The 22856-nt window shown below is 40.6% G+C and overlaps 1 protein-coding gene and 1 pseudogene across 4 annotated transcripts in view; both read right to left on the bottom strand.

Moving 5' to 3' along the window:
- The window catches only part of SETD1A (SET domain containing 1A, histone lysine methyltransferase), a 46410-nt gene extending 25397 nt beyond the window's left edge, over positions 1-21013 (bottom strand). Inside the window, exons 1-4 of one of the 3 annotated variants that reach the window (XM_087918233.1) lie at positions 20979-21013; positions 4608-4745; positions 3141-3293; positions 447-542 (exon numbers count right to left, since the gene is read on the bottom strand). In XM_087918233.1, coding sequence (XP_087774359.1) covers positions 447-542; positions 3141-3278 — 234 coding nt within the window. In that variant the 5' untranslated portion in view covers positions 3279-3293; positions 4608-4745; positions 20979-21013. Of the gene's footprint in view, positions 1-446; positions 543-3140; positions 3294-4607; positions 4746-6387; positions 6631-20978 lie in introns of those variants that run through there. The other 2 variants (XM_087918234.1, XM_026721095.2) reach the window with 2 other exon arrangements.
- Positions 13400-16636, bottom strand: LOC148124394 (protein orai-2 pseudogene; annotated as a pseudogene). Its single transcript, XR_015740421.1, has one exon. The product of XR_015740421.1 is annotated as a protein orai-2 pseudogene (transcript).
- Positions 21014-22856: the final 1843 nt, after the last annotated feature.

Below are 22856 nucleotides of genomic sequence, written 5' to 3'. Positions count from 1 at the left end.
TTCTTTTATTTTTTAAGCACACATTTATTATCCATTGATATTTCACCAAAATTCATCCAAAAGAAATACAGAAAGTCTGAACAAAATGCAGCAACATGGTGTGTCCTCCTAGGAGCCACTATTGCTGTTCTTGGTCAGTTTTGAAAATTTTAGTTTTTATAAAAGAACTGTAGCAATCTCCTTGAATACTACCTTATTTTTCAGCATCAATGTTGAAGGAGGTAGATATATATGCTTACTGTTTAAACTGACAGGACTCAATTTCCCTACCAACTTACTCTTATCTTCCAACCTTCTTTATCCTGAGGGAATATTTAGAAATGAAAGGAAATCTCAGAATGCATTTCCAAGAAATACATATGTGATACTTAGTGTTCTGCTAATGGATCCGGAGGCTTTAAGGGAATTGGAGAAAAATTATCTGTAACCAAGTAAGTGTAGCTTACCTTAAATTTTGGGACAGGAAGAGAAAGATCTCTGGTTTTAGACCATTTCCTATGTCTCGGATCCTGAACAACTTTTACAGGAGTGTGACCTGAGTCCTTGAGAAAAGATTCGAAAGTAGTGGTGATTCAAAATCCTTACTGACAAAATGGCACTAAGTACTTCTTGATTTTATCAAATTAATATAGTTGCTCATTTCACAAATCTGACTCTAGGAGGTATACAATAAAAACAGAATTACAAATAAAAATTTTAAAGTCATTAAATAATTAAAACATAAACCTACTGTACACTATGCAGATTAATATTCTTCTAAGATGGGCAACACATCAACAAATATCATTTTCAACAAAAACATTCATACAATTAAGCATGATTCACTTAATGACCGTATCACTTAGTGAGGGAAATTTGGTTTACAATTGTGGTCATAAGTCAAGTACTACCTTTATATGGACTTACAAATATCAATTATACAAGGCACTAAACTTGAAAAAAGGTTTAAAAATCAGTCTAGATTTTCTTTCCAGGTTCTAAATGTCTTTGAAATTATTTTGTCACTATTAGTTCTGCTGCTTGGTAACATGCCCAGGTAAGGCAATGTTTAATAAAAAAAAACCTCACAGGCTATAATGAATGTGAAACTAACACTCGGTACAGGAAGAAAAAAAGCAAATAGAGAAGATTCATTCTACTTCAAGTAACATCTTATTTCAAGGAAATAGAAGCTTGAAATCCCTCTGAATTATAGAATGCGGAATTTTTCTGAGTTCTTTTTATTTTGTTTATGTGGTACAGGGCCAAGCTGAAACTGGCATTTAATTAAAGATACACATGATTTACATGACTCTATATTCACATTATCTCCTGCCTAATCCAGAAGAATATTTAAAAAATACATTCAGGCAAAATCAAACTATCTAAAACTGAATTATTAGAAAATTAGTTCTATCAAACTTCAAGCACAGTATATGTTAGAAGAAATTAAATTTAGAAAAAGGAAAGTAGTGTTCCAATTCTAGGGGTGTGTAAAATGTTTCAACCACAAATTGTGAAATGTCCCATGCTGAGTGCAATATAGTATGTTGCTTTTTAGAAGTGTTTGGCATAAGGCTTAAATTTATTTCTGATTTCTTCTCAGCAGCACTTTTTCCACAAATCTAGCGATAGATAGATAGATAGATAGACAGACAGACAGACAGACAAAAATTTCCAATCCTATACACTATATATTTCAGAACAAACCATACTGATGTTAAAGTATGTTCTAGTTTTTATTTCACAACCTGAACTGTGTTTTAATACTGAGAAACTCGTAGTAAGATGTCATTGGCATTCAGATATTTAAATATTTCATGATGCAAATATTTTGGCTGAAAAAATTTGCATACCTCAATTTGATACAGATTACAGCGGAATATATTTTATATTTCAGTGTGACTGCAAAATATTTCCTTTTCAGGAAATTAGAAGAACACCATGCTGAAGAAGACAATATTAAGCATCAACAAATAATTATATCATGGATGGCTTAGTGTGTAAAAGAGAAAATATATGTAAGTATGATTAGCAACTAAGAAACAAGGATTGTGATTTTCACAATGCTTCAAGGCCTGTTCCCATTTCTATGAATGTTTTTCAAAGAAGTCATTTCTCTTTCATGATAGCTCTTATTAAGAATTGATTGGAACTTTAAAAACTAACAGAGAATCTTATTTATGGAATTCAAGCCCTGTCTCTTGCTTGAATTAGAAAGGAAAATATGGTTGACTTGAACTTCTCTATTTGCTGTTACACAGTAGACTATGGACACTTGGAAACTAACAGGCTTCGAAACTACCAAGAACCTTGTGCCTTCAGTATTATACCAGCACTCTTTCATAAGTCTTAATCACAATGCCCTTTTTGTAATGTTAAAATACATAGAAACTAACTTTCTAAGAAACATTCTTGGAAATTTTGCCTTTTTATTCTACGCAGAAAAACTTATGACGAACATGTGTTAGAAAAAGAAAGTAAGTTAAACTCCTACTGATTTTAGTGGAGTAAATGCTTGAGCATGCTAAGAAAATCACTGGCTACTATGAGATTTAAGCAAAAGTCTAAACACTACCTAAATCCAGTCAACTACTACCTTCTCCCTCACTAAAATCACCACCTTTTTTAGATGCCTAGATCAACAGGTTCAAATGTTGTCTCTTTAACAGAGACAACACACAAGGTCCACTAGCCAAGTTTCAAAACAGAAATCTATTGCATGCTAGATAGTACAAAATATTATCAAAATTGGCAAATGGTGTAGATGATGTTCCTAAAAGTTAAACTCAATATGGAAGAAGGAAATATCAGAATTTTTGGCCAACTCAGGTTCTTGTGTTAGTTAATTTACATAATCTAAATGTATAATCACACACACAGAAAAAAGAACAGTATGGAATGGGGAGCCTGTGGCAGTCATGAAAAAGCTGGACAAGGATCAGTGCAGAGTTGACTCATCCAAAGATTTGTGTCACATCACAATGAATCTGCTCTCATGTAAGAGATGGAAAGCCAACTAAAACGTTAACACTCAGCAAAATACAGTACATGAAGAAAACAGGAGAAGCAATACACAGAATCTGGAAAAGATATTTAAAAAGAACATAGAGATACAATTTAGTAAAAACTAAATAAAAAACCCAATACTATCCACTTACATTAGTGCTGAAATGCACTCCGTCATAGCGGTAGATCTTGTGCGGGCCATCCTTAAGCATAGGATCAACAATGAGCTTGTAGTTTCTCCACTGGAAGTTAGGGGCTTTCTGGAAGTCACCCCCACCTTCCTGATCCATTCTGACTCATTTACACTGCAGGATGCACATGGAATCAAAGGAATATTAAATCATGTGTTCATTTCTAGCAGAAGTAATTTCAATGAGAGAGTCTACTGCCATTCACTATTTTCATACTTTCAAACTCAGAATCACCATCTAAGGATATCTTTCTGAATATAAAAGAACCACAAGTTTTAATATTAAGCACTGTGAAACAATCTGCTCAGAAAATTTCTCTTGCATCTATTTCAAGATCTGTTTAGCATTCTCAAAGCTACTTACAGCAATCAGAAGACTCCGTGGCTTAAGCCAAAGTTCCTGAATGTGCAGTTGACTTTGAAAATAGCTGAACCCCAGTTGCTGTTCTTCACATGATATCCTAAGTTATAAGGCCTGGTTAATGAACTTGCTCACCCTTCCCTGAATAAAGCTACTAAATCTCAAATACTTTTATATTCTTTGTCTATGGTCAGTTTACCATAATTGTCTCAATACAAGATAGACAATACTTCTGACTATAACAAACTACTAAAAGCTGGGGTCATTTTCTTTTTCAAGGAACCAGTGGGCATATTTACACCAATCAAGGCTTGTAGTCTACAGTACAAGGCTAATGTAATTCAGTATACTTCGAACAAAACAGAACTGCCTGGACTCATGATTCTATAGTCTTATTTGTTTAGAGGCAAAATGAATCTGCAAAATGTAGCATATAGAAATTTGCTTAAAAGTGTTTAAACGAGAACATTCAGACTTTTTAACTTCATCTTTTTTTCTGAATATTCCTATTAACTAAAGAAATATTTGGTTAGCAAATGATGTGCAATCTCAGAAACTGAAGTATGATCGAAGTAAGACTTCAATTTTGTTATATGAAGAAACAAAGAAAAATAAGCTGATAAGAAATAGCTCCTGAAAGTCAGAAAAATAATGATTCTTTAATAAAATTGTAATATTGCTTATTGAGATATTTAAAAATGGGATATCTCCTCTATTCAGATATCCATTCCTGAATCAAATCATTCTGGAACTGAAGTAATGTAGACAGATGCATGACCAAAAACTGTTGGGAAAAACCTTGCCACAAAAAATTCTTTTAAAAAATTCCTGACTGTTTAATTTTATTTTCACTTGACCCTAAATCATACTTTTGTGTCAATGTATTCACAATCTGCCAGCAGATGATTTTTTTTAAACAAAATATTGAATTAATTTTAAGTAACAATCTTGGAAACCCTTGTAACTTAACATTCTACTCTCATATGCAGCTGCTAATCGCATAAGGACAGGGATACATATCTTAGAATACATAGAAATTATATTATAATAAAAGGAATAAATTTAAACCTGATGTAGATGATCTCTTCTGTGGTCAAACTACTGGTAAATTTTAATGTATAGCTATACAAGTATTTTTTTCTCCTTCTCAATAAAACCAGGTAAGAGTTGGTTCAATCCATAACTTGAAACAGAATATCTAAGAGACTAGGAAGAAAGCAGAAAAGTGTTTTAAAAAGCAAGCAACACAACATATTCTCATAAGGGATTCAAACTTGAATTCTGAAATATTTTCAAGCAGTAATATTATAACATTCTGATTTTATATGCAAAATTCTGATAAATTAAATCTAGATATGAGGACCCAAATTTGAACTTTTGGGGATGACCACTTCCATATGAAGAAATTTCTATGTTCACCAAAAAAAGACATAAATAACCAAATTATTCAAATAATTAAAACTGAACATTATAGGTATTATTTATAATCAAACAAAATGGTGCAAACTGAACCCATAAATAATAAGCTAACATATATTATAAAATTATCTGTGGGGAAAATTCCCACAGTTCAGTTCTTTTGCCAAGGGAATAATAAATAGCATAAACATATAATATTCTCTAATCCTATAAAAGCCTACTGACAAAGATTTGCCCTCTTGTTTCAGTTGTCTATGTAGACAACTGAATGTTTCTACCTCAAATATTGACCTGCTATTTTCTTTAAAGCTAAGAAAGCCCATCTCAATCTATTATTTGCTACCAATAGTTCTAATTTATTTGTGCTTCTTTATCTTACAGAAGAGTGTTGTTTCCAATTTCCTGCCTTTCTCAAGCAATTCTCTTAATTTTCCCATCTTCACAAGATATCATCTGTTTCTCCTTAACCTCCCAATATCTCCACAACTCACCCTTCTTTGACTTCCAATGTCTGGTCTCTATTGAATATTACTATCCCACTGGTATTGCTATCGTATCACTGCTTGTGTTCCCCAAGGCATACAAGACACACCTATTACTTCATCCTAGCTCTTCTAAATACCCGCTAGATTCTTTTCCCCAATTCACCTGATACTCAGTTTAACAACTGGCACGAACTGTATGAAGAGGGGTGAATTAGGACTGGCTAAAGGAAGGTGCCTGGGGCGGGGCCCAGATTGGAGGCATGGATCAAAATGATGTATTTTGAGAAAGGGTTCCTTGACAGGACCCCCTCAAAATCATCCCTCCTCCTCTTCTCCTCTGGGCAAATGCCTCCTCCCCATAGCTTTTCATGCCGACAGTTCCCCCTTTTTCAGTCACCTTCCTCAGAACCGTCTACAGCGGTGTCCCATCCTTAGAAAGGTGTCCAACTTCCACAACCCAGATTGCCTAGTTCAGGAGACTTAAAAAAACCACAACCTTCTCCACACGTGAGGATGATTTGTGTGTGTGTGTGCGTGTGTGTATGGGGCGGAAGCGGCCCTGTTTCTCTCTCCTCAGCCGGGACCCCCACCCCACTCATACCCTGCCATTCCCCCACGCCCTTGAAGGCCCTTTCTCTTCTCTGCACCTCCTCTTGTCTGGACCCTATTTCGGCTATTCCCCCCCGCCATTACACCTTCCTTTAACCCCTCCCATTTCGAACTCCCCTCAGCCTCCTCTTCCTCAACCCCCCCGGTCCTTCCTCCCCATCAGGTATCCCCGACCCCGCCCACCAGATGCGCGCTCCCTCATCTCCGCACGCGCTGCGCCCCCCCCGCTGCCCAACACACCGCTCCTTCGCGGCGTCCTCCCCACCCCGCGCCGTGGCGGTGGGGGAGGTGTCTCGCGCTGCGAACCCCCTGTCGTCCCCCTCCGTGAGCGTCACCTGCTCCTACCCGCTCCTCCCCCTTCTCTCCGCTCCAGGGGGCGCACGCGCGGCCCCCTCCTCCGGTTCGGCCTCGCGCTCCGCCGCCGATCTTGCCTTTCCGCCTCGCGCCCTGTGAGGGAAAGGCGAGGGGAAGGGGGAGAAGAAGAAAAGAGGGAAAGGGGGAAAAGGGGTAACAAGCCGCCGCTCCCACCGCCGCCAACAGGGACCAGGGGGCGGGGCCAACGCATTCAGGAGAGGCGTCTCGCGTCAGACCTCGCGAGATTCGCGCTCCATTTCTCCCCCCCACTCCCATTAGCCCCGCCTCCGCGCGAGACGGGCCCCACCGGATCTCCCTTTGTTCTTCTGATCGGTACTTTCGACAGAGGCGATAAGGGAGGAAAATCCGCTTCCCACCCCGTGGCCCTCTGAATACGCCGGCACGTTTGGTGGATAGCGTTCGGTCAGGTCGGCGGAGCTCTTGAATTGTTTTCGACGTTCCTCCGACCGCTACCTCGAGGCGAATCGGTGGTTCCGAAATGGCCGCTAGGCTCCAACGAAGGGAAGCGAGGCGGCGATTTCGTCCTCGCAGATTCTTCCCTGCCTGACAGAAAAAAAAAGACGCGTCATTTTAGGGACCCGACGGTTCGCCCTTGCGTCATGATGCCTTGGGTGTGAGAGGTGGCCCCAGTGGAAATTTTTCTCTCGGTTCGGTGGAGGACGAAAAGGAGAATCGGCAGGAGAGAAGCTACCGGTCGTTCTAACGAGACAGGCGACACTTTTCACCTCAGAGCAGAAGGGCCGGTGCTCCTTTTGCCGAGAGAATGAAGCCAAAATGGAGACTTGAGTCTCTTGAAAGCCGCTTTTGGCTCGTTCACTTCCAGCTAAAACTGTGAAATCTCGTGAGTTTGAGTCCCAGAAGAGAAACAAGATGGAAAGGAAGCTATAGGGCGGTTTGGAGAGAGTGGGATCTGCTCAGGCCCCAAGTCAAGAGGGACAGATTTTTGAAAATATACTTTTCTTCGCCATGTGGCAAAATAGTTTTTCAACACAGGTGCATGGGCCTCTGCTTCTATTGGGGAATCCAGCAGGGAAGAGCACAGTTATTTCTCTGCAGTATTGCATAAACATCGATTTGCTCCCTGAAGTTTCTTAGGAATGGGGGGACATGCAGTTTTTTGTGGGGAAGTACAGGTAATCCTCGACTTAGGACCAGAATTGAGTCCAAAAATTTATGTAGCAAAGTGAAACATTCCACCTGCAGCAAGGGCACAACTGAGGGTGGTGCTAATACCACCACAATTGAGTCCAAAATTTCTGTTCAGTGAGACATTTAAATGAGTTTCTCCATTTTACAACCTTTCTTACGACAGTTATAAAGTGAATCATTGTAGTTGTTAGTAGCACAGTAGTTAAGTGAATCTGGCTTGCCCATTGATTTTGCTTGCCGGAAGGCTGCAAAAGGGGATCACATGACCTTGGGACTCAGCAGTGGTCATAAGTATCAGTCAGTTGCCAAGCATCTGAACTTTGATCACACAATCATGCTACACAAGTTGTAAGTGTGCAAAACAGCCATAAGTCACTTTTTTCAGCACCATTGCAACCTTGAACAGTCGGTAAATGTACTGTTATAAGTCGAGAACTACCTCTATTGCAGTCCTTTCAAATCAAGATGCATGCATTCCTCCCCTCCCCCAGCCAAAAAAATGTACCTGGAAGACTAACAGATTCAGGAGGCTCTGTGCTATTAATAGATGTGGGACAAGCAGAAGTCCATCCCATGGTTAATATGCTAGAAAATGTGTTCTTGCTTCATTTGTAGCACCTTGAAATAGAATGTTAGTATTGCATGCAGAATTTGACCTGTTACTGAAAATTTTTTGAAGCTTGGACAGCTCTAGAAAATATAGTACTGAGAAAGATCATGGTAAAGCCAGAGATAATGATTGCTTTGCTTCATTTCATGATTCATTTCCATGTGCTTCCTGGAACTAACAGAATATTCCCAGATATTCCTTCTAATTAATGCTCAAGGAGCCTATTGACGTCTGTATTAGATGCGTAATAATGCATATAGGAGGTAAAAATTTAAGAACAGATTATGCTTACCTGAAAAATGATATTTAATGCTTGCTTATTGTAACAGTATTTTTAATATAACAGTCACTGTGGCATGATGGTGGATAGATTTTTATATTACAGTCGTTATTGTTTACACATTGTTTTAAATATATAAGTAATATATTGCTCAATATGCCCGCAGAAAGTTACTTTTCTGGAAGGTTGTCTATTACATTCCTTTATTCTTTCTCCAAAGCAAGTGGCATGGAGGCTTGTATAATGTGGAGCAAAGTATGGGATTTTGATTAAAGACTAGGATTTAGAATAATGTCAACCTCAGCAACTTTAAGATGGGTGTCCTGAAGGTGTTTTTTCAAGAGGCAACTGGACTTTCTGGTTTTTCTTTGAAAATGTTTCGCTGCTCATCCCAGAAATTTCTTCAGCTTCTTTAAGATAGGTGGACTTCAACCTCAAAAGAGCCTCTGGAGCTCTGGGAGGCTGTTTTCGCCTTCCCAGAGGCTTGAGGAAAGCCTCGGGAGCCTGGGGAGAGCAAAAATGCCTCCCCACCATGGTACAGGAGGCTGACTAGGCCACGCCCACCATGGCCATGCTCACCCAGCAACCGGGCAGAGAACCAGTTGCTAAATTTTTTGAAGCCCACCCCTGATCACAAGGTTATTGCTATGGGGATAGCAAGCAGGAGATAGAAGTATTTATGCTTGTGGTATTTGAGCTCTTGAAGGAAAAACAGGCTATGAATAAGAAATTCTTTTATGAACAAACTAAATTCTGTTGTGGGCTTAGAAGACATGGGAATTAAAATGGTGAAGCAATTTGTTCATTGTACTGGAACATACTGTATGAAGAAATTCCACTAAAGTATTAGCAAATCAGAGGACAGGCCGCAATGGAAATAAGTGTTTTTGTATAAAAAAGAAAAAAAATAGAAAGTGTTTTAAGAGAAAATAAGTTGATTGAGTAAAGGACAGGGAGAAATTAGTTTCCTATAGTTGAACTGAGTTTTTTTACTGTAAGCCACCCAGAGTCACTTAGATAAGATGGATAGTATAAAAATGTGATGATTAAAAAAATTCTGGATTATTTGTAATTGTTCTTTAAGAGTTTCATATTCCTAATATAATAATAGTATATTTGACTAGAAGAAAAATTGGCAATCTTTTTGCAGATTTTTCTGAAGGCTGGACATTGCTTATCTATATTTTAAGAAATTTAGATATCTTTTGAAATATTGAATAGCACTATACCTCTGTTTTGAGCTTCTTATTGTTATTAAACTAATAAGAGTTACTTTGGATGGATGGATGAATGGTAGGTAGATAGATAGATAGATAGATAGATAGATAGATAGATAGATAGATAGATAGATAAAAATACAGTAAATAAAATAAGCCTTGGATTACTTCTTTCAAAACAAAGGAAGCAAACATGAATAAATTCTACAGCCCGGAACTTTTGGCCATTCAGAAAAACCTGGTTAACATCATTGCTTTGATACCTAGCTAAACTGTAAAGTTAGTAAATTACTTCCTTACTTTTTAAATTTAAAAAGCATTTTTAAAACTTTTTTCTCTAAATGGCTTGACATCTAAGTATATTTAGTTGTGAATGGTGAACAGCAGCATTCTAAAATTTAGAATAATAAAGAAACCTACTTTTCATTAATTTACTAACCTTGAAAGTTCTTTTGTTGTAGTGCCTAAAGAAGTATCTCCATTTCATTCCTATTCTTCCTTATCAAAAGGGGATGTAAATTGGGATTATAATTAATATAAGGTTAAAAGTGTAATAAAAATATTTTTAACATTTGAACCAGAAAAATTGTATGTGTTTGTGTATTTGATAAAAAAAAATCTGTGCCCATGTTCATACAGTGGAAACAGACATCTGATTTCATATTACTGTATCCTGCTTCCTAAAAGCTGCTTTATTTTGAAATGTGGAGTGTATGTAGTATAGCACTATTATTTCCCCCCACTAGATGGCGATACTGTTAAAATTTAGCTTCTGGCTGATCCTTAAAAGATGACTGACAGACAGAAATAGGATGGTTCCTCCTGGTTTTGGCTTCTATCTCTTCTCAGAAATAGTCCCCTTTCATCTAGTTTCTTGTTACTGTAGTTTTCAAAGCCACATTTGTATTCACTTTAGCTGCATGATTTTATTACATATGTAATACAGCTTTAGAAAGGATGGCTAGTTATACACTGACAACCTGTTCCATAATTACAAGAATCTTTTAAAATTGATTATGCTGAGTGAAATAATGGTTTGAAGTATTCAATACAGGGAGCCTGCTGAGAGAAGGTCTGGTTCTTCCTAATACTAGTTTGATTAGTTTCAAGCAGAATTCAATTTAGGTATTCCTGGAATTTCAAGGATAAAGTTTATTGCGTTATTCTGCACTGACCAGGCTTCATACATGCTACACTTGGGCTAAAGGGCATGAGAATGGATGCGTAAAACCTCTTTGTCTCTTGAATGTAAATTACAAGGTCTTTACCCAATGAAGCTCAAATAAGTACAGGTATCTTAAAAGCAGCAATTTGAAGCAGCAGCAAACAGGTTCAGGCTAAATACCAGTACCTTACTTGACAGAGAGTAAAGAATATGAGTCCCAAGGTGGATTTGATTGTAATCAAGTTGATTTGAATCATGATTTTTAAAGGGCAACTGTCATCTCTGTCCTTCAGCAGTTTTTCCTCTGACCTGCTGTTGACTCACCGATAGTCCCAATATTGCAGAATATAAAGCAGGGGTATACCTACCACCCACTTTTGTATCTCTGTTAGTAGCAAAATTTTCTCTTAACTGCCCACTGGTTCCACAGTAATGGTGATTTATAAAGTAGGGGACAAAACCACTACCACCCACCATGAAACTTGGAACGCCGACTAGTGGGCAGTAGGGACCAGGTTGACTACCACTGATATAAAGCCTCATGCTACATAACTAAGCTCCATTTCATGCTGAATAAACTAAATTATTAAGGTATCTTAAATAGAAATCTATCTTTAGATTTTTACTCCAAAAGCATTTTATTAAAATACATTTGATAATAGTTTTTTAAAAATCCAATTTTTAATTTTTTTTTAAAAAAGTCATTTATTTTTATCCACCCTGAAGATGACTATAACATAAATAGGCAGGAATTATTACCTAAACAAAAGGGGTTAAAACACCATTTAAACAATGAGATAACATTTGGAAGTAGTTCAAGCAGTTGCCGTCCTTATTCACTGAAGTCTAAGGAGATGGTGATATAGCACAGACCTGGAAGATTATTATTATAGCCAATCTCAATAAATATAGTTTTAGCCTTCCTATGGAATTTATTTCCTTGTCTAATCTATTTAGTGGAACCGACACATAACTATGCCAAGACCCCTAGAGCAGAATTGATTGCCACAGCAAACTTTTAATTTTTACAAAACGTTAGGGAATAGCAGCTAGAGATGTATATACTTTTTAAAAATTGTCTTGTTGACATGAAGATTGACTCCTGGCCAATTTATTGTCATTATTTTCTTGGGAACAGTAAGGATATGTCTGTCGCAACTATGCAACACATGCATTTGAACCGAAGCCACAACGATCTGAAGCATGGCATTCTCCTTCATCGGAATAAACTCTGTATCATAATAATACATGCGGTATACGTAAAACTCTGTGAGGTTAAGATATACGCATTAACCACGATTCATGTGATTGGGTTACGATGAGTAATCCTAAATAATAATGGTAATCATGGGTAATAAAGGCAATCAGGGCGATAAAGAATAATGAGGGGAAATCATTATAAATACCGAGTCCCAGGAAACTTGGGTTAGATCCGACTTTATTTTATTTGCTTAACTATTGTCTTGGACTCCTTGTGGAGGAAGGAATAAAAAATAAGCTTTTGTGTTACCAAATACTGAAGTGAAGAGTGTCTTATTTTCTCCCCGCATTTGTGCCAAAGAGAAGTTGAGAATGTCATCCCTTTGCTTTCTTTCAGGGTGCTTTTTGGGCTTCCCTACCATAGAAACTTCCTCGTGGTTTCAGATCCAGATAACTCTTGAGATTAGCAAGATCAACTATATGTACAATCTGTATTTATATATGATGATGCAGTAGTTTCTGTACCACGGCTCAAATTGTATATTTCAACGAATTTCTAAGTGAATGCAGATAACACTATCTCTATGGTACTAAGTTATATGTGATGCCTTTCCACTAATTTGAATGAGGCTTACTTTTTATGTACAGTTTTTAATAGATTCAAAATATATGCAAAAGGTTGGATACCCTTCCAGTTGATTGACTACTATTTTTTTCTCCATACAATTTATATGGAATTGTTGAAATCAAGGATAGATCTGGCAAGATCAAGAACTTCTGATATAATTTTAAACAGCAGAGCAGAACCCACAATTCAGAATATCCCGTGCTCTGCACCTTCTTTTCATTAAACAGGGCAGGTCAGAGTTCAATCAGTCCAAAATGCTATTTCAGAAGCATTTATTAAGAGAGACCATCTATCTGGTCTCTTAAACTTTATTGGTACTTGCGTCAGGAAAAGTCCTTTAGGAATCTGATCTGGATTTTTTTTTCCCTGACAAGAGTAAGTTTGCATCCTATCCCAACCCCAAATGCGACATAACCATCAACAATAAAATATTTTGAGTATGTCTGCAGTACAGCAGTGACAGATGAAGGAGATGACGCCCAATCCAGGTTGAGCCATTCCAGCTGCATGTCTCACTTTGGGTGACTCTTCCTGAACATAATCTCATGTAATAAAAACTGAGCATGTCGAAGATGTGCAAAAATTAGGCTAAAGAATCCTTTGATGAGCTATATTTCTAAATGCAGGGAAAACTATTGGGGAAGTAATATATGTACAGCTGGTAATCCTGGGAGTGACATTTAATTTCAATCTATTTTAATAATTCGAGTTAGACAAACTTCATTTTTTTCTTTAAAAACATTTTATTTTAAATATATATATAAACATGTCCCAATTGGCAGCCGCCCTCCTTCATTAATAGAAATACATGGTAAAGCGTGTACCAAGCTCTTAATTGTGTACCATTCACAAGTGTAAAAACTCTAGCCCTGCATTGTTAAGATGTAAAGCACCTTTGCCCCTCAGGTAAGTTGGACTACAAAACCCATGATCATACCAACTCAGAGTTAGGGAAGCTGTGCATTCAGAAGAAGCCAGGCTAGTCAAGGCTGATGTAAAGTTAACTGGTTTCCCTAATGCTTTTAAAGGCCAAGCTCTGAGATGTACAAGTAATTGAGCTGGCCTGGTTAAGGCTAAATTAATTCATTTTTTAAGGGGAAAGTAAAGCATTGCTTGATAGAAGAAAGTAGTAGCGGCTGTGCTTCCAATCTTTTTAGCAGTATCCCCAGCCAGCTTCCATGCATTTTCTTCTCATTACTGCTTGCGTGATCTAGCACTCTGCTTTTCAACCTCTTGGCAACTTTTAAGATGCACGGACTTCAGCTCCCAGAACTGAAGAATTCACCCTCCCATGCAGGCTGGAGGATTCTGGGAATTGAGGTCCATGCATCTTAAGAGTTGCTGAGGTTGAGAAACACTGACCTGCAGTTCCTGGGAATGTCAGTTGGGCTTTCTGTATGTCTAATTCTACTTTGACCCCCCTCCCATCTTCCCACACGCACATCCTAAAGATGTATTTTTCTTCTCCAATAAAACAGCTGGAAAATCTATGATAGACAAAGGATGTGTTATTTTTATCGATACAAAAATATATTTCCCATATTTCCAAATTATCTCCAACTACTTTGCTCCCCCACCCCCCAAAAAAGAGATGGGTCCATACTGTCCCTAATTCTGAGGAAGCAGAACTCTTAAGGGAAAACATCTGAGCATTCCTGAAGAGAAGAACAGCTGAAGACCGAAGGCTGAAACTGTTCCGCTTCCTGTTCAGCAGGAAACCTGCTTCCACTGTGGTTGGTTCCTTTGATAAAGACGCATATGTACGCCTTGCAATATAGTTGATAAAGAGCTGCCTGTGATATGTTGCTCTAACCTTACTTAAGACATAGTCTTCTAGAATGGCATTTCGTAACTCTTCAACCGCCACTCTTGGTTCTTCAAACACAAGATAAGATGCTAGTCCACATATGTGCAGGACAGGAAGTTGAGGAAGAGGGAGAGGGAGAAGATATCAGCCTGGTTTTAACGTTCAGTGGCTCTTCCCACCAAGGACTGAGACCAAATCTGTTCTTAAAAGAAAGTGCAAGAGGCAAGCAAAATTCCTCCCCTACCCACAAATTCCTAAAATGGACTTAGATTTTAACTTCTACCATACCCCAATAGTCTTCTTCCTCCTCTGAAAAATACTCCAAACAACGAAGCCATCTCCCAGTGGAGCCAAGCAGTCTGTTCCCCCCCCCCCATACTGTGTGACTTTGCCTCTATAAATAAGGATCCCTGGGGAGGGGCAAACAATTTATGGCTGGGGGCAAAGCACATATATGGGGATAATATGCATATCCCAGGAATTCCTGGGTCAGAAGTCCAACTTTCTGTACCGACCCCAACTCTGACAATGATCCAGAACTGATGCCAAGTTTCCATAGAGGTAAGCAAACAAGCATTTGAAGAATGGCATAGACTGCATGCAAGAGTTTGGTTACAGCACAGCATTCTCCATCCTAGTCTCTTCTAGATGTGCTAGATCAAACTTTCTGCCTGGGAATGTGGGATTTAGGGGGTCCCAAGAAGAGGGGGAAGGAACCAACTGGAAGAACTGGATTTACAATGCCGAATCAAAGATGCACGCACTTCCTAGCCTCTTTGAGAATCCAAGGCCAGGCCTTCTGGAGATGCCGTGACGCTCCATCAAATTGATGGAAAGGTTTGGTTATCAGGGATATTTTCAGATTGTCCAACAAGCAGCAAGGGGAACTGCACAATGAAAGCATGAAGATGAGATCAGCTTGAGACCATCAGGCCTAATTAGAGGTTGACAAAGGGCTCTTTCTTGGGACCTAGCAGCTCTAACACCTGTTCAAAAGTTAGTCTAACCAATCTTGGTTGGTTGAACTCTACTACTCCATATGTATAAAGATGAGAAGAGAAGCAAAACGGACTGCAAATGAACGTACTGCCCTGAACTTTTCAAACCCACCCATTTTGAAATGTCAGAAATAGCAAAGATCTTTTGATTGTCTTCTCCAGTTCTGCAGACAAAGTTGAAATCTTACAGGATGAAGTGACCATCTCACCCCTGGAGAGACCAAAGCTGTCCTTTTCCCTCCCCACCCAACAACTGCCTCCTGTAAACATTTTACTGTATGATCAAAAATCTACCAAACGGGGAAGTTCCTCAAGGAAGCTTCCCTAGATTTCACTCCCTGCTTTTTAGGAGCAGCCCGTTTCAATAGGCTCTCCTGGGCTTGAAAATTGCCCCCTAGGAAATCTAGACAAATGTTGTTGGACATTGGAGACTCTGGAGTGACATCAACATCACAGCTTTGGGGTTAAATTCCAACAGTGGCAGTTACTTAACAGTTTTTCCATCGAGACAAAATCAGGATACAACCGATGGCAGCGCCTTTCTCTCTAAAAGATCACATCAGTTGCAGTTCAAGTGAGGCTGCCAACTCACACCACTTGCAGAGCCGTGGCTTCTCCGTCCAACTGATACTTGATCTGGTTAAGTTCTTCCAGCTCTTGCTGGTGCCGATCAGTTTTGTGCCCCACCAAGGAACGGTAGAAATGCAAAGCAAAGATGATGAACACAACGCCAACTGGAACCATAATCACCGTGGAGGCCATGGCAGCGTTCCAGCCAGAACTGCCCGTAGAGACTGTGGTGTTCCCATCATGGAGCCTTTCCGGAGTGCAGCACTTCCTGCTCGTCCCCATGTTGCCGACAGGCATAAACTTGACCCAGCAAATCAACACCACTTCAGTGAGGAACAGGAAGATGCCCAAGGCCGTGGAGAAGCCCCAGGCCAGCTCAATATAGTGGTGCATTCGTTCGTGGGGAGACTCGTTGACCGAATTGAGGTTGTGGATGTTACTGACAGCTTCGATATTGGGCAAGATGCAGGTGCTGACCATAAGAGCGAAGAGATGGACGGCCACCAGCACTGTTGTGCAGGCACTGAAGGCCACCAGTAGCTCCCAAGGGTAGTCATAGTCTTCCAGTTGTACTTCCACCATGGCTACCTGGAGAAGGACAGATTGTTGTAACTTAGAGAAAGTAACCACTGGAGGTCAAATCTTGATAAGAAAACTGCAGGGACTATTTCAGGAAGTTGCCAGAAGTTCAGGAGAAGTTCCACTGATCTGGAGACATTATAAAAATTAAACAAGCAGAACAAACCACCTATTTTTGCCTTGAGGTAAGGAGGCTAGATGGCTGGTTTTGCAAAAAGCACTAGACTCTGCCCCCGCTCCCAACCCATATTTTTATTTCCATGAATGCAGGACAATAACTGTCATGCTTGAAGATTTTGAACCAACGAAATAACCAAATTGGTGCTTTGCTTCGCTGCATGCAACTTCCCTTTCTTTATATATCTATTTTTAAAAGAAACCTCATAATAATACCAAAGAAGCTTTATTGTAAACACAGCACAATTTGCCTAACATTTTTTTTAAACCCACCCTGCTTTGAACTCAAGAGGGGCCTCAGGAGCAAAGTTATTCTAATTCTGTTTGCTCAGAAATAATTCCCTGCGAGATCAAGGAGTCCTCAGTACATCTGTTTAGAAAGGGAGCTTCGATTCTTTCCAGAGAGCTGCACTGGCTTTGTAATGTTTTCTTTTTAAACAATTAAAAGAAAAATGAAAAACATAGCAAGAGCTGAAGGGAAAACATGTTTCAAATCAGCAAGGCCAGCTACACTCACACTGGTTCATGCAATTTATCGTCCCATGTCTAGATCTAAATCAGCCTTAACCTTTTAACCTTAACAACTTTACATTGGGTGGACTTCAGCTCCCAGAATTTCCCAGCTAGTATGGTTGAACTGGGAATTCTGGGAGCTGAAGTCCACACAACTTAAAAGTTGGCGAGTTTTAGATTTCTTCAATCTGGTGCCATCCTGGTTTGATGGCCATCTCTAGCTACTGTAGCCTGGGATAATAGGAGCTTAAGTTAAACACATCTGAATAGTCCACTTATTCAGGTGAGCATCTCTCTCTCTCCTCTCTTCTCTCTGTTTCCTCTCTGTCTCCTCTTCTCTCTTTCTCCTTCTCTCTTTGTGTCCTTCTCTCTCTTTCTCTCACTTTCTCTCTCATCCACATCTTTACATGAAGTCCTCAATGGGTTACAGGTAGCCTTTGATTTACAATTTATTCAAAGTTACAACAGCACTGAAAAAAGTGACATGACCACTTTTCACACTTAACAACCATTGCAGCGTCCTCATGATCATGGGATCAAAATTCAGATGCCCAGAACTGACTCCTATTTATGACTGTAGCAACGTCCCAGAATTGTGTGATTTCCCCTTTTGTGACTTTATCACAAGCCAATGGGGAAGTCAGATTTGCTTAACAACTGAGCTTATAACGTAACAACCGCAGAGATTCACTTAATAACTCCGGCATGAAAAGTCATAAAATGGAGGAAAACTCACTTAAATGTCTCACTGAACAACAGAAATTTGGGGCTCAATTGTGGTGGTGAGTCAAGGGCTACTTGTATTAGCACGACCCTCGGCTATTGGCCCTCAGTTGTGCCCTTCCTGCAGGTGGAATGACTGAGGCCCAGAATCAAAACCTGCTGTTTTTAAGCTTCCCTGCTGAGATGATGATCCCAATTCTCTACGAGTTGATTGGAACATGATGCAGAACAACAGTAAATAAATCCCACCGGTTGCGTTGCAGTTCTACCAACCCTGCAGAAATCTTCGCTGCAGAAAGAGGAGACCGTGTGCAATTTGTCCTGGCACTTGCCTCTACAGCCAAGTATGATCCATAGTGCCTCTTAAAGCTATTAATCCCCAACTTGGCACAGGAATATGCTGCTTGAAGAAAAGTGGGGAGGGCAGCGTCCCATATTCTGGGTCTGACTGGTTATAGCTCCAGCTTTGGCTTAAGTTCCAGTTCCTTGGCAGTTTCCCCAGATAATTTGGGGGTGGGCAAGAAGAGGAGATGGAAGGGGAGGCTGGCTTTGCCCCAGCAAAATGGCTCCTCCATCTGATTCAACACCTTCTGGCAGATGAGAAAACAGTTTATAAAGTTCTTGAAAAGGGAGCCTCCAGATCCACAAAAGGAAGCATCTCCAAGCACTTTGGTGGGTCTCCCAACAAGAAGGGGGGTTAATATGTCCCAGGAAAGCACCCAACTGGAAGCCATGAATCACGTTACTGGAGAGGAGGGGAAGAAAGGCAAGAGGTGGGCAGTTTATTTTCCAAAAGGGCTGAGTTAAATGAAGTGGTGACAGTTCGTTGGCTGAAAGTTTGACAAAGTAACATGTTCAAAAGCTGTTGGGAAAACTCACACAAAAAATTCTTTTAAAAAATTCCTGGCCTGTTAATTTTATTTTCACTTGACCCTAAATCATACTTTGTGTACCAATGTATTCACAATCTGCCAGCAGATGATTTTTTTAAACAAAATATTGAATTAATTCTTAAGCAACAATCTTGAAACCCTTTTGTAACCAACATTCTATATCTCATGCAGTCTGGCCTGCTAATCGCATAAGGACAGGGATACATATCTTAGAATACATAGAAATTATATTATATTAAAAGGAATAAATTTAAACCTGATGTAGATGATCTCTTCACAAGGTCAAACTTCACTGGTAAATTTAATGTATAGTTCATACAAGTATTTTTCTCCTTCTCAATAAACCAGGTAAGAGTTGGTTCAATCCATAACTTGGAAACAGAATATCTAAGAGACTAGGAAGAAAGCAGAAAAGTGTTTTAAAAGCAAGCAACACAACATATTCTCATGAGGGATTCAAACTTGAATTCTATGAAATATTTTCAAGCAGTAATATTATAAACATTCTGATTTTATATGCAAAATTCTGATAAATCCTAGATATAAGGACCCAGAATTTGAACTTTTTGGGATGACCATTTCCATATGAAGAAATTTCTATGTTCACCAAAAAAGACATAAATTAACCAAATTATTCACATACCTTTAAAAATTGAACATTACGTCCAGATTATTATTTATAATCAGACAAAATGGGTTTTCAAACTGAACCCATAAATAATAAGCTAACATATATTATAAAATTATCTGTGGAAATTCCCAGAGTTCAATTCTTTTGCAAGAGAATAATAAATAGCATAAACATATAATATTCTCTAATCCTATAGAAAGCCTCCTTACCTGATGATTTGCCCTCTTGTTTCAGTTGTATCTGGAGACAGCTAGGAGATGTTTCTGTACACCTAAAATATTGACTCGTTATTTTCTTTAAAGCTAAGCCCATTCAATCTATTACTGCTACCAGCCAGTTCTAATTTATTTGTGCCTTTATCTTATAGAAGAGTGTTGTTTCCAATTTCCTGCCTTTCTCAAACAATTCTCTTAATTTTCCCCATCTTCACAAGACCTATATTCTTTTCTCCTTAACCTCCCAATATCTCCACAACTCACCCTTTCTTGACTTCCAATGTCTCTGGTCTCTAGTTGAATATTAATCCTCCACTGGTATTGCTATCGTATCACTGCTTGTGTTTCCCCAAGGCATACAAGACACACCTATTACTTCATCCTAGCTCTTCTAAATCCCTGTTAGATTCTTTTCCCCAATTCACCTGATACTCAGTTTAACAACTGGCACGAACTGTATGAAGAGGGGTGAATTAGACTGGCTAAAGTGAAGGTGCCGCGGGGGGGCCCAGATTGAGGCATGGATCAAAATGATGTATTTTGAGAAAGGGTTCACTTACAGGGACCCCCCTCAAAATCATCCCTCCTCCTCTTCTCCTCTGGGCAAATGCCTCCTCCCGCTAGCTTTTCATGCCGACAGTTCCCCCTTTTCAGTCACCTTCCCAGAACGTCTACAGCGGTGTCCCCATCCTTAGAAAGGTGTCCCAACTCCACAACCCAGATTGCCTAGTTCAGGAGACTTAAAAACCACAACCTTCTCCACACGTGAGGATGATTTGTGTGTGTGTGCGTGTGTGTGGCATGGGGTGGGAAGCGCCCTGCTTTCCTCTGTCTGACCCGGGCCCCACTCATACCTCTGCCATCTCCCGCCCTTAGAAGGCCCTTTCTCTTCTCTGCCTCCTCTTGTCTGGACCCTATTTCGGCTATTCCCCCGCCATTACACCTTCCTTTAACCCCTCCACATTTCGAACTCCCCCTCAGCCTCCTCTTCACTCAACTCCCCCGGTCCTTCTCCATCAGGCATCCCCGACCCCGCCCACCAGATGCGCGCTCCCTCATCTCCGCCCACGCGCGCGCCCCCTTTGCCCAACACACCGCTCTCGCGGCGTCCTCCCCACCCCGCGCCGTGGTGGGGGGAGGTGTCTCGCGCCTGCGAACCCCTGTCGTCCCCCTCCGTGAGCGTCACCTGCTCCTACCCGCTCCTCCCCCCTTCTGCGCTCCAGGGGGCGCAGCACGCGCGGCCCTCATCCGGTTCGGCCTCGCGCTCCGCCGCCGATCTTGCCTTTCCGCCTCGCGCCTGGCAGGGAAAGGCGAGGGGAAGGGGGAGAAGAAGAAAAAGAGGAAAAGCGTGGAACACCGCCGCCGCCGCTTCCACCGCCATCCGACAGGGACCCAGGGGCGGGGTAACGCATTCAGAGAGAGGCGTCTCGCGTGAGGACCTCGCGAGATTCGCGCTCCATTTCTCCCCCCACTCCCATTAGCCCCGCCTCCACGCGAGACAGGCCCCACCGGATCTCCACTTTGTTCTTCTGATCGGTACTTTCGACAGAGGCGATAAGGAGGAAAGGGTCCGCTTCCACCCCGTGGCCTCTGAATGCGCCGGCACGTTTGGTGGATAGCGTTCGGTCCAGGTTTCGGCGGAGCTCTTGAATTGTTTTCGACGTTCCCTCCAGACCGCTACCTCCCGAGGCGAATCGGTGGTTCCGAAATGGCCGCCTTTGGGCTCCGAACGAAGGGAAGCGAGGCGGCGATTATCGTCCTCGCAGATTCTTCCTGCCTGACAGAAAAAAAAGACGCGTCATTTAGGGACCCGACGGTTCGCCCTTGCGTCATGGATGTGCCTTGGGTGTGAGGTGGCCCCGAGTGGGAAATTTTTTCTCTCTCTCGGTTCGGTGGAGGACGAAAAGGAGAATCGGCAGGAGAGAAGCTACCGGTCGTTCTAACGAGACAGGCGACACTTTCACCTCAGAGCAGAAGGGCCGGTGCTCCTTTTGCCGAGAGAATGAAGTTCAAAATGGAGGAGCTTGAGTCTCTTGAAAGCCGCTTTTGGCTCGTTCACTTCCAGCTAAAACTGCAGGAATCTCGTGAGGGTTTGGGTCCTGAAGAGAAACAAGATGGAAAGGAAGCTATAGGGCGGTTTGGAGGCAGTGAAGGGGTCTGCTCAGGCCCCAAGTTAAGAGGAACAGATTTTGAAAATATATTTTTCTTCTCCAAGCTGGCCAAAATAGTAGTTTTCAACACAGGTGCGAAGTGGGCCTCTTTTGCTTCTATTGGGGAATCCAGCTTGGGAAGAGCCATAATGTGATTATTTCCGCAGTATGTGCATAAACATCGATTTGCTACCGAAGTTTCTTAGGAATGGGACATGCAGCTTTTTGTGGAAGTACAGGTAATCCCTCGACTTAGGACCAGAATTGAGTCCAAAAATTTATGTAGCAAAAGTGAAACATTCCACCTGCAGCAAGGGCATCAACTGAGGGTGGTGTAATACCACCACAATTGAGAGTCCAAAATTTCTGTTCAGTGAGACATTTAAATGAGTTTCTCCCATTTTACAACCTTTCTTACGACAGCAGTAAAGTGAATCATTGTCAGAAGTTGTTAGTAGCACAGTGAGTTAAGTGAATCTGAAGCCCATTGATTTTGCTTGCCGGAAGGCTGCAAAAAGGGATCACATGACCTGCCGGACTTTCAGCAGTGGTCATAATATCAGTCAGATGCTTTGCCAAGCATCTGAACTTTGATCACACAATCATGCTACACAAGTTGCAAGTGTGTGCAAACAGCCATAAGTCACTTTTTTCAGCACCATTCATTGCATACCTTGAACAGTGGGGGGGTAAATGTACTGTTATAAGTCGAGAACTACCTCTATTGCAGTCCTATTCAAATCAAGATGCTTGCATTCCTCCTCCCCAGCCAAAAATGTACCTGAAGGCCCAACAGATTAGGAGGCTCTGTGCTATTATTAGATGTGGGACAAGCACGAAGTCCATCCCACTTTGGTTAATAATATGCTGAAAATATGTTCTTGAAGCTCTGTTTGCAGCACCTTGAAATAGAATGTTAGTAGT

Source organism: Pseudonaja textilis, chromosome Z, assembly GCF_049901715.1.
Source record: "Pseudonaja textilis isolate UNSWEBS1 chromosome Z, rPseTex1.2, whole genome shotgun sequence".
Taxonomy (NCBI): domain Eukaryota; kingdom Metazoa; phylum Chordata; class Lepidosauria; order Squamata; family Elapidae; genus Pseudonaja; species Pseudonaja textilis.
The sequence above is the reverse complement of the archived record's forward strand: the minus strand, read 5'-3'. Positions and strand labels throughout refer to the sequence as shown.